General features: G+C 36.0%; 1 protein-coding gene across 1 annotated transcript; it reads right to left on the minus strand.

Moving 5' to 3' along the window:
- Positions 1–470: 470 nt before the first annotated feature.
- On the minus strand, positions 471–11,504 carry LOC306851694 (cyclin-dependent kinase-like 1). Its single transcript, XM_079388128.1, has 10 exons — positions 11,127–11,504; positions 9,582–9,776; positions 9,373–9,494; positions 8,296–8,368; positions 6,684–6,774; positions 5,903–6,103; positions 3,367–3,449; positions 3,220–3,276; positions 2,472–2,624; positions 471–1,219 (listed from the first exon to the last, which is right to left on the minus strand). The coding sequence occupies exons 2-10, from the start codon at positions 9,747–9,749 to the stop codon at positions 1,118–1,120; spliced, it is 1,050 nt and encodes a 349-aa protein (XP_079244254.1). The 5' UTR covers positions 9,750–9,776; positions 11,127–11,504; the 3' UTR covers positions 471–1,117.
- Between the last annotated feature and the right edge of the window lie 483 nt (positions 11,505–11,987).

The raw sequence follows: 11,987 nt of genomic DNA on the forward strand, positions 1-11,987 counted from the left end.
AAAAACAAAGATGTAGCTCAAATTAATCACTTTAATGTATTAATAATTTATGAAGGGACTGAATATTTGATTTTCAGACAACCACTGCTTTTCCAGGGAAAGCAAGAGCTGGTAAAATGTAAAAACTGTAACTTGAATGCAATGTAAGTCGCTTTGGATAAAAGCGTCTGCTAAATGCATAAATGTAAATGCTGCAACTTAACCCATATTAAATGTATTGTAAGTCGCATTTACTTTTAACTTTCATAATTCAGTTAGTGATTTTTGAACATGAAGGCCTGCCATATAACCTATTAATATCCATAATAGCCTGATAGCATAATAGAGAAATTTACACCAAAATACTAAATTTGACGGGATACACTAATGCTTATCAACAACCAAAGACATAAGGAGTGTAGTGTTGTCACCTCCCTTTTTTAGGAATTTTTCATTTTCTAGAGGGAAAATCAACAGGAAACTGACAAGAAAAACAAAAAAACATTTATTTATCCATAACACTATAACAGTGCAGATATATTATTTTCTTAATGGCACACAGAACTGATACTATCTGATACATCAAAGCACATGGACAATTATTCATTCCTACTGTCAAGTGTATCATACCTGTAGCTCTTTCTGTCCAATGTGTGCCTAATTTTACCTTCCAACTCTTGCATGTATACAGTGGCTGCAAAAAGACATTTAGACCCTCAAATCAAACTTCACATCTCAATGTCACTGCATTAGCTGCACTACTAGAATCTGCAAACACAAGTTGGTAGATATTGCCTCAGACGTTGTTTAATGGCTTTTAAACAACTGGTGTAAAGCATACTACCACTTTCCTCAACAGACATACATGATTTTTTTTTCACAAATTTTTAATACTAAAAATACACTAACCAATCTTTACACTATTAAATTTATAAATGTGTATATATAATAGATAACTTTTTGCGCCATTGTATACGCAGAATATCAGATTCCAGGACTATCAACTTTTAATAGATTGAATATATTGTGTTAAAATATTAAAAATTACAGTGTCAATCTGTTGTTTGCAATAAATGCATCAACTCATTCCACAGAAAACATGTTTTCTCGACCAAACACACTTGCACCAGTCCCGAGGTCAGATGTTGGGTAGATGATGGTCATGTTTGTGTCGGCTTTTATTCTTCATTTCAGGTGCTGGTGAGATGTTACTATTGGTCAGCTGGGGAAAGTATTGAGGCTGGAAAACAACATTTATCTCAATGAATAGCCAATTAATAACCAACTAATGTTAAGTGAGCAACATGTATAACAAGGTTAGAAACCCAATTTCAAATTCAGTTTCTGTGCTGCAGTTCTAAAATCTTAATACACACTTTTAACTTGTGTGGTGACTGTTTTTATAACTTAACATCAATAAATGTTTCCCTATTTCATGCATATTATGGGCCACACACTGGAAGATTTTAAACCCCGATTTTAGCGATCTGGGGAGCGTGGCCTGATTCAAAAAATCCTCAAGTGTGTGGTGTCATTACAGTTTTTTAACTGCTCCCCATCGATTCGAAGCATCCCCGATCTCAAATCGTAAATATAAAACGTTTGATATTTACGACTCTTGATTGGGCTGCCCTTCAATCCTTATTTATTGGTTGCCATGGTTTTTTGAGTTGCCCTCATGTGTTACACCTGTGTCTTGTTAATTATTGTTTAATGTTTCCCTGTGTATTTAAGCCCTGTATTTTCTTCAGTTCACTGGCGACTTATTGTCATGTACTTAGTGGTTGTTCTGTTCTTCAGTGATCTGAGTTTTGTTGAATAAATATCTACATTGCTACGCTTAGATCCTTTCTAACCTTTACTTTGCAACCGTTTGCAACACAGGGTAAATTAGCATGAGACCGTAATCCCATAAAAGCATGATTTACTAACATTTGACCACTGCACACCTGTCCTTTTTTAATATTTTCCTCCCATAAATGTTGTATCTGATAGGGAAACTTGTACAAATGCATATGCAAAAAAGCCAGCCGCATAAATAACTGTCTATGCCTTTTCGTTGCTAATTTTTCACTGCGTGTCTTTATTAGTCCTGACAGATGTTTTTAAATGTTAAATGAGGGTTTGTGCTGTGCAAGCTTTTATTAAATCTGGCCCCTTAATGTGTCAAATGTAAGTTCCAATTAGTTGTGTGCTGTTCTCGTCCGATCATCAACCTCTTTAAAGCTTTAACCAGAACATTAAACCAGTTTTTGTGATCAAGTGTTGCAAGAGAAAATGACCACACATTCTCATAGAAAATGTTAGATTTTTAGTGTTTATGATATGTGAGGAAGTGTTTCTCCTTCTAAACCTGAAGACTTTTTCACAAGTCCCTATTTTGTAATACAAGTCGATTTGTGTGACTTAACTGAGTGTCTTAAACTTGAGTCTCAGAATTGATTTTCCATTTCTTGCTATTAACCTTATTTTTGTTCAATGTAGATTCATACCGCGGGAGCTCTGCGTCTCGTGCCTTTCTCATAGCGTCTCGGGAGACGATCAGTTTCTCTGCCCCATCCTGTTCCCCCATCCTCTTGGAAGTATGGCAGCTCTAAAAGCTCTTCACATGACAACCTGCCAGCTGGATCCATTACTAGGCAGGACTACAAAGACATACACACAAATGCAAACATATAAATTTCTTCAGACCTTATGTACGACATCCACCTGTATTATTACACAAGTAGCCTACAAATTACAAGGTTACACTTTATTTTGATAGTCCACTTTAAACATTCGACTAACTATAAGTAACTTTTTAACTATATATCAACTACATGTCAACTAATTCTCATTAATTTGCAACTACATGTTTACTAACTCTCAGTAGGGTAGGTTTGGGGTTAGTAGAATAAGTTGACATATACTTGCAAAGTTTCTAATAGTCAGTATGTTGTATGTTGTGGATCCATCAAAATAAAGTGTTAGAAGATATGAATCAGACAGTCTACTAATACTCTAATGACTGCTTGTTGACGTAGTTGCAAAGTTACTTACTGTTAGTAGAATGTCTAAAGTGGACTATCGAAATAAAGTGTTACCAAATGTAAATTTAAATACAGAAATACATTGCCATTTTACATATTGCATTGCCATTTTGCATATTACATTGCAAATAGAATTTTGCTACACATATGCTTCCATAGAAAAGTGGCATGTGAGATTTATATAATAAGCCTGTACTGACATCTCACTCACCTTCATCACAGTAATAGCATGAGGAGAAACACCATGGAACCTCTTTTCTAGTGGCTCCTACAACAACAACAACAAAATCAAATTTAGCTACATTCCACAATGATTTCTTTACAAGTATTTGTGTATTTGTGTGAATATTTGTGCTACCATGGTATCAGGCTCAGGGATGCTGACTCCACTAAAGAAGACATTGGAGCGGAACACCTGCTGATGCCGAGGGATCAAGTCACCTATCAGGGTCAAAGTTCACAGGCTGGCTGTTTAATGAGATTTAGACTTGAAATATGCTCTTAAAGTGGTGAAAGTAATAATAATTATTATTATTCCCTGCATTTTGCAATTTTACAGTAAAATTATTATCAGTGATTACAACTGATAACTTTGGAAGCTTGTTTCCATCACTGAATCACTTGTTTCCATCACTGACTTTTTTCTAAGAATTTTGTGATATAAATTATATTTTATATATTTTTTTCTATGATATAAAGTCACAACTGTGTGTTATAAATTCTGTCATAATTCTGAGGTATAAACTTGCAATTGTAAGAAAACAGTCGGTCTTTGTCCTCAGATACAAAGTTGCAATTACCTTTTTTTATTTTTAATTCAGTGGCGGAAACAGGCTTCCATAACATGTAAACAGGACAGCTTCTAATGATTAAAACTAGTGCTGTCAAATGATTAATCGCACATGTGTGTATTGAGTATTTTTATTATGTGTATACACACGTGGTCAGAATTGTTGGTACCCTTGGTAAATATGATCAAAGAAGGCTGTGAAAAAAAACGTGCATTGTTAATCCTTTTGATCTTTTATTTTAAAGGTGCTGTATTTAAGTTTTTGTCTCTACTAAAGCATACAAATACCATAATATGTTTGCAGATATTTAAGAAACATGCTAAGTTGACATACTTGTTTATCTGAAAAACAATGCTACAGTCAGTAATTCTCCTTTGAAATTGTGCGTTCCGGCCTGGAATGTCAGTCTGTGTTTTGGTTTGTGAAACCCGCCCACTGCCAGTTTACCCAATTGTATTATGGCACGCCGGGTTGCCAGTTGGCAGAAAACACAGCATATTTCATCGTAATGTTCGTTCGTTCCTGTTGGTGTCGTCAGTTTGGCAACCTGCGTGTGCGTCAATTCTGAGGAGGAGGGGCCGGGTGAAAAAAACCCTCTCCGATATTTTGAATTTGGACTGCAATCCTACATACACAGCACCTTTAAAAAAATCACAAAAATCTAAATTTTCATTGGAGAATAAGAATTTAAAATGGGGGGAAATATAAATAGGAGGGGAAAAAAGGCCACATTCCAAATTAATCACCCATCACAATGTAAAAAAACCAAAGAATATATTTCTGATGTGCAGCAAAAGATAACTGAGCTTCACAAATTAGTGAAGTGGCTTTAAGAAAAGAGCTAGAGCAGTGAAAATCCCCATTTCCACCATCAGGGCAATAATTAAGAATTTCCAATCAACAGAAAATGTTATGAAAGATGACGTGTGTCTATATCGTCCTAATGCACGGTGAGGAGGAGAGTTTGAGTGCCTAAAGACTCTTCACAGGACCACAGCTGGAGAATTGCACAAAATAGTTGCGGGGTCAGAAATCCTTTAAAATAATTATCAAACAGCACGTACATCACCACATGTTATTTTGGAGGGTTTCAAGAAAAAAAAATCAAGAAAAGAAAATGCTTTCACCAGAAAACAATCTCCAGCATATTCAGTTATCAGACACGACTGGAACTTCAAATGGGACTGGCTTCTATGGTCAGATGAAACTAAAAATTTGGCTTTTTAGCAGCAAACACTCAAGATGGGTTTGGTGAACACAGAGATAAAAGGTTCCTCATGTGTACAATGAAATATACTGCTGTATTTCTGATGTTGTGGGCCTATATTTCTGCTGAAGGTCCTGGATATCTTGTTTAGACACATGGCTGACTCTGTTCGAAATCTTATAATGGGCCATGTTTGGATCTTCCAACCAGACAATAATCCAAAAACAAACCTCAAAAACAACACAAAAATGGGTCACTGGGCACAAAACCAAGCTTCTGCTGGCCATTCCAGTCCTCTGACCTGAACCCTGTAGAAAATGAGTGAGGTGAACTGAAGAGTGTCAGGTGTTCTCTAACCTCATCAGGCATTATAGGAGAAAACTATACTATTTTGGCAAATGAAGGTTTCAAAAAGTATTGAATAAATGGGTACTGTCAATTGTGTCCAATGTGTATTAGAGAAAAACATTTAATTCATAATGATACCCCCCCCCCCCATTTTAAATTCCTATTCTCCAATGAAATGTTAGATTTTTGTGATTTTTTTAAAATAATAGATCAAAAAGGATTAACGATGTATAATATAAATTATATGAATATAAATGTATGCGTGTAAATATTTTCAATATATATACTGTATGTGTGTGTATTCATATATAATAAATATACACAGTACACATGCATATATTATGTCAACAAAAACTTTTATTTTGGATGCAATTAATCACGATTTTAATTTAGTTTGAAAGCAATAATTAAAATGTTTCAAAATGTTTGTTAATTTCCAGGATTAAATTGGATATTAAATTCTACATTTTAAGTGGTCTCAGACTTTTGGAACCTTTTGTATATAACCTTCAACATTCAAACTTCCTCCTTTTTTTCTCTTTTAGTACCCAGTGTTTGACGAATGAGGTGCAGCTGATCCACGTCAGAACGTCCCGGCCAAAGAGGATTTCCAGAAAGCAGCTCAGCAAAGACACAACCAAGGGCCCACACATCCACTGGGGGACCGTACTGAGTATCTCCGACCAAGAGCTCTGGGGCCCGGTACCATCGTGTTGCCACATAATCAGTATAATCATCACTTGGACCAGCTGTTTCAAGCACACACACACACACACAAAAACACATACACAAATATAGACTTTTTTTTTTTTTACTTCCACAGAATTTCTTCCATAGACTTCTATTGTTTTTATATGCAGCTAGTTATACAATAACACAACCCTAACTCACTAACCCTAACAGAAAACATGTTTACATCTGTTTACTTTATACCATTTTTACAAATGAGGACATCCTCAAAAAGAGGGTTTTGGAAGAGCTCATGCCTGGGTACAAATGTGACCCCAAAACATGGATAAGTAGCTACACACACACACACACATAGATTCAGAATTACATGTACATCGTGCAGAAAGGATTACAACATGCTGATGGATAGACCTTGTGTTAGCCTATAGTAACAATACGCTGAAACCCAAGGATGATGCACGTAAGCAGATCCTGACTGGCTGACTGCACCTGTGAGGCTTCACGCTGCCCTGAAAGTGAGCTCAGGACACATGACAGCTGATATAGGTAGGAAGTGATATAAATAAGTCATTAATGAAGTTAAGATGCTAAATGCACATAAATGGCTAGAGAGTGAGTGAGCGGGGCATAGGCACTTACTGAGGATGCGAGCAAAGCCAAAATCACATAGTTTGATCACACCGGTCTTGGTCAGAAGAATGTTCTCCGGTTTGACGTCCCGGTGGATACACTGGTATACACACACAAAGACAGACACTGTCAGAGATACACAGGCAACAGCACCAAAAGAGCTCAATAAGAGTCATTCCTCGTGTCCAAATTTGCAGTATTCATAAAATAGTAGGCAATAAAATACCCAGATGACCTACTATTTCCACAAAAATTCTGTAGTTTGCATTCAGTGGATGCTTTACTTTCCCATGAGGCAACAGGAGAGGATTTGTAAATGCACAGAAGTAGCACGACTTACATTGCCAAGATGACAGTTGTAGTTTGTTTAGATTGCATTAATATTAATATTAAACTATATAATATATCTACCCTTAGTAAGCTTATGATCAAATGTATTTTGCAGCGTCTCCCTCATGATACAGCATTCTAAAACATAATGCTCAAGTTAAAAGAAGTTCTACTTTTAAAAAACAAATCTCTAGACCTTGTATTTTTTCCCGTTCCACTGCCCGAAAAAGCAAAAATATTTTGTGTGAATCGCCCTTAATACATACTCTGACAGTTTCAGACACATTGACTAGGCACTGAACATGCATGCCATTTTACTTTGTTTTAAATGAGATGTTTACGTTTCACAGCTAGTCATATTCCCTTGAGCAAGATCATAATAACAGCTCAAAAAGGTAATATTCAGTAACTTACATTTTACATACAATTTTGCCAATTATTTCTTTATGAATCAATGTTTTTGGCAAAATCTGTTGAAAAAATGCAATTATTTCCAATACTTAATCAAAAGATTTTTATGACACAACAAAAAAACTCTTTCGTTATTCGAATTATTCGCTAAGAATTGTGCTTATTTTTACCACCATTATCCACAAATCCCAGTGTACATTACTGGTCGCTGTTTTAATCTACTTGTGTCAAATGCAAAACTCATTTCTGTAGACCTACAGGAAGGTCATTTGGTACTGTAAGGGATATCAAAATGTGCTTCAACTAGGGTTGCTTATGCTTCCATCGTGTTCTTCACACCGTCTCTGGATGAGGATATGTAGCATAGGCTGGTAGCAGCAAGTTGTTGACAGTGCAGTGATCCAATTGGAGAGATTTTTAATGAAGTTAATTTAGGAAGTATGAGCATATGTGCACTTTGGTCAGAGTAGAATGCGATTAAGGTGTTTAATATTAAGGTGTAAAAATATTTATATATTTGGCGCCATGCTCGTGGAAGAAGCAGGATTTTGGGTGCACGAGCACCATTTGCTTACTGCCTCCACGCTGCCAGCGAAACTGCCCGTGTTGCATATCTCCCATTGAAAATGAACTAGACACTCACAACTGCCATGTCCCATGTCCCATGTCCCTGCCATGTCACACTTGCAGGACCACTGAAAAATCCTCACCTGTAATATAACCTGAGAGTCTGCTGTAGGTCGTGAGAATTTAACAAACTTATTCCAAGACTTTTTTTATTCTTAGTTGTCTCATTCTCATTCCAAAAATGAGGTTCTTCAGTAGTGTGACTTTTTCATAAGTGACACTAGACAGGAAAAGAGAAGCTGGACATACTGACATTGTGTTTGTGACAGAAGTTCACGGCCTGTAGAGTTTGCCACACAATACTCTTGAGTTGTGCCTCAGGAACCCTAAAGAGAAAAAAGGACAAATGATAGATTCTGCTAACTTCAGCAGGATCTAACATTTCTGTCATACCAACAGTTCTCTAAATATCAATGCAGCTCCTATATATCTGCAGTAACCATGGGCCTGTAGTCACTGGCAACCAGTTCCTTTGTTTTGAGAAGCAGCTAAGGTTACGGCTGAAAGGCCTTCTGGGAAAGAGAGAGAATGCTGGGCAGCCACAGCCTTTGTGGTCAGACCAGTTTAGGAGCTTGAAAAAACAACAGCTAGATACAGTCTATAGAAGTCAGCATGAAATAACATTCGAGCATCAAGAAATCCATCAAAGAGATTGCATTGTGAAAAGTGGGCATTGCAGGTGGTAGGAGAGGAGGGGTTGAAAAGAAAGAGCGACTGGTGAAGTCAGCTGAAACGAAAGTTGTTTCTAGGGTGAGACAAGTTATTGCATTATGGGACATTTTTGCAAGAAGAGTAGAAAGCAAATAAATATGGTCAGTTTTAATTTCATGGTGATTTTAGAGATAACAGTATAAACATAATATAGTTAGGGCTGTTGAGTGATTAATTTTTATTTATTTTTTCTAATTACATGTGTTGATTGATCTAATGAATCACAAATTAATTGCACATATGTTTTGGCTGAGAAATTACCTCCGAAAGATATTTAAAAAAAAAAAAACACTGAATAGACACTACAAAAAGGAGCTTTAGAAATATTTATATTTTAATTCACTACTGCATAAATACTACAACAAATATATACAATTTAATAGGAAAATGGAAAAAAAGAAAAGAAAAGTAAAGTTCAAGGGAAGGGGAAAAATCAAGAAAAGCTCGAAATATCTTAAAACAAAAACCTACTGAATTGAAGTTTCCTGTCATTTTTAATATTTTGATTTGTATAAAAAAAATAGTCTACTGTGGATATTTCTAGGGGCTGCATTTGTGAGTCAAGTCCCATTATTTATCTTAAAAGTATATTTAAAAAAAAAAAGGAAACGTGACTGACCCTCTGGGGTGTTTGTCCAGTTCATTTAGAACAGTTTGCTCACAGAACTCAAAGACTAGATGAAGACGTCTCTTTCTCCTGAAGACCTCGAGCAAGTTCACCAGATTCACATGCTTCAGCTGCTACAGGGATACAAATGAAAATGTTTATGTAGAAGTGTGCAAATGTTTGAGGGATTTGCAATAAGCATCTCCATATCTACCATCTACCTTCAGCATGCGGATTTCTCTCAGTGCGATCTTCTTGATGACCGGGTCATCCTCAGACTCAACAAACTTTTTAATGGCCACTATCTGACCAGAGTCCCTGTGTCTGCATTTGAACACCACTCCGTATGAGCCCTCGCCGATCTTAGCCAGTTTCTCATACTTATCCATCTTACAGAGAGCATGAAGAGTTACATACTGCAAACAAACAAACACACAAAGTTATACTGTATGGTGTGGAACAGCTAAAAGGTCAAAAAATTAAGAAACATATGGTCAAATGCGCCCTGAACACCACTTCCACGCATGCTATTAATTAAAAGTCCACAGCCATTAATAGGGAGATTGCTACAATAACAGCTCCATTCTTTCAGAAAAATTTTAATGTTGGAACTTGGCTGATTTGCTCTCATTCAGACAAAAGAGCATCAGTAGGTCAGATGCTGCTGTTAGAGTATTTCTATATGAACCTCTGTGCACAAGGGCTTTCAATGGCATGCTGAAACAAAAAAGGAGCCTCTCCAAACTATTGCCACAAACTTGGAAGCACAACATTTTCTAGAATGTCACTGAATGGTGTAGATTTATTTTCACAGTAGCACTTTATTTTGATGCCCCATACTGAAATTCAGTTGACTGTAAAACACTTTGCATCTAACTCTCATTAGAGCATTAGTAGACTGTTAGGTTAGGGTTAGTAGAATAATTTCACATGCACTTGCAAAGATAGTCAGTAGAATATCTGTTGGGGGAAAATGAAAATAAAGTGTTAGCAGATATGAAGCAGACACTAATGACTGCTAGCTGAGCTGCAAAGTCACGAAATATCAAAATAAAGTGTTACTTTAAGTGAAACTAAAGCTAAAGTGAAACTAAAGCTAAACTAAACTAATATATTAGTGCTGCCAAACGATTAATCGCATCCAAAATAAAAGTTAATAAAACATATATTAATGTATATACATGTAAATATTTACATAATATACGTCTTTGTACTGTGTATATTTATTGTGTATATATATACACACACACACACACACACACACATACAGAATATATTTTGCAAATATTTACATGTATATACATTAATATATGTTTTTCTTATATTTTATGTTATATACAAATATATTTAATATATAAACAACATATTTTTCTTAAATATACACATGCATGTGTTTGCATTTATATACATAATAAATATACACTGTATACATATATTATGTAAACAAAAACTTTTATTTTGGATGCGATTAATCACATTAATCACAATATTTTGACAGCACTAATACATATATATATATATATATATATATATATATATATATATATATATATATATATTATTATTATTTTTTATTTGTCTAATTAATGAATACCTAAACATTTATAAGAATGATGGGTTATTAAAAAAAATGCGGACTATTTATCATCTAAAAGACTTACCATGATACAAAATAAAAATCGCAATATTTCATATAGCCTATGTCTAATTCAAAGGCTAAAATGTGAGTGTGAATTAGAAGCACAACAGAAGCCTGGTCACCTTACCTGAAGAACAGCTCGTGTCAGTTACAGTTTCAAAGCTTTTCTCATCTCCTCTATGATACAGAACAACAGTACTTCCTCTTTGGCTGTGGACATTATTTCACTGTTTATTACAGTCGCAAATATTCCTCGTGAGCTCCAAACACGCAGGTCTTTTAGCTGAGTGCCTGCACTTTCCTGAGGCATTGTCTTCCAGAAAGCTGCATCCTAGTAACCATAAGCCGTCATTCCGGTAGAACGGTATATGGAGGCGTCACTGGATATTCGTGGATTTATTCACTCCAGCGAGTCGTTGTAGAAGCGTAATTACGCGCAGACGGCGTGAGGAAGTAAAGGAGAAGAACTGGCAGCACCTGTCGAACAGCAGCTCATAGTCAGGCTGAGTCAGGATCTGAGCTCTGGCTGGTGTAAGTGATCGCTGAGCATTGTGACACAACCCTTCCACCTCTGCGAGGCTCATCTGTGTGCACTGGGGCTCTGTTAGATATAATGTTACATTACAGTTATTTACATTTCTTGTCGTCTCTATATTGGAGTTTTCCAACTAGGGTTCACATTTTAAACCCAGTGGGCCGCCAGGGGTTGATAATTCTAACCCTAACCATGCCCTTGCTCCTAAACCTAATTATACCTCAGAATGTGGGACTATTCCAGAACAGCATGTGGTTGCATAGTAAATCCACAATCTTGGATATATTTGATTTAATTGTTGAATAAAGTCATTATTTTTGTTTTATTTGTGCACAAAAAGTATTCTCATAGCTTCATAACATTACGGCTGAACCACTGATGTCACATGGGCTATTTTAACACGTCCCTACTACCTTTCTGGACCTTGAATGTGGTAGTTACCTTGCTGTCTGG

The sequence above is a fragment of the Barbus barbus genome, assembly GCF_936440315.1.
Source record: "Barbus barbus genome assembly, chromosome: 31".
In the NCBI taxonomy this organism is placed as follows: domain Eukaryota; kingdom Metazoa; phylum Chordata; class Actinopteri; order Cypriniformes; family Cyprinidae; genus Barbus; species Barbus barbus.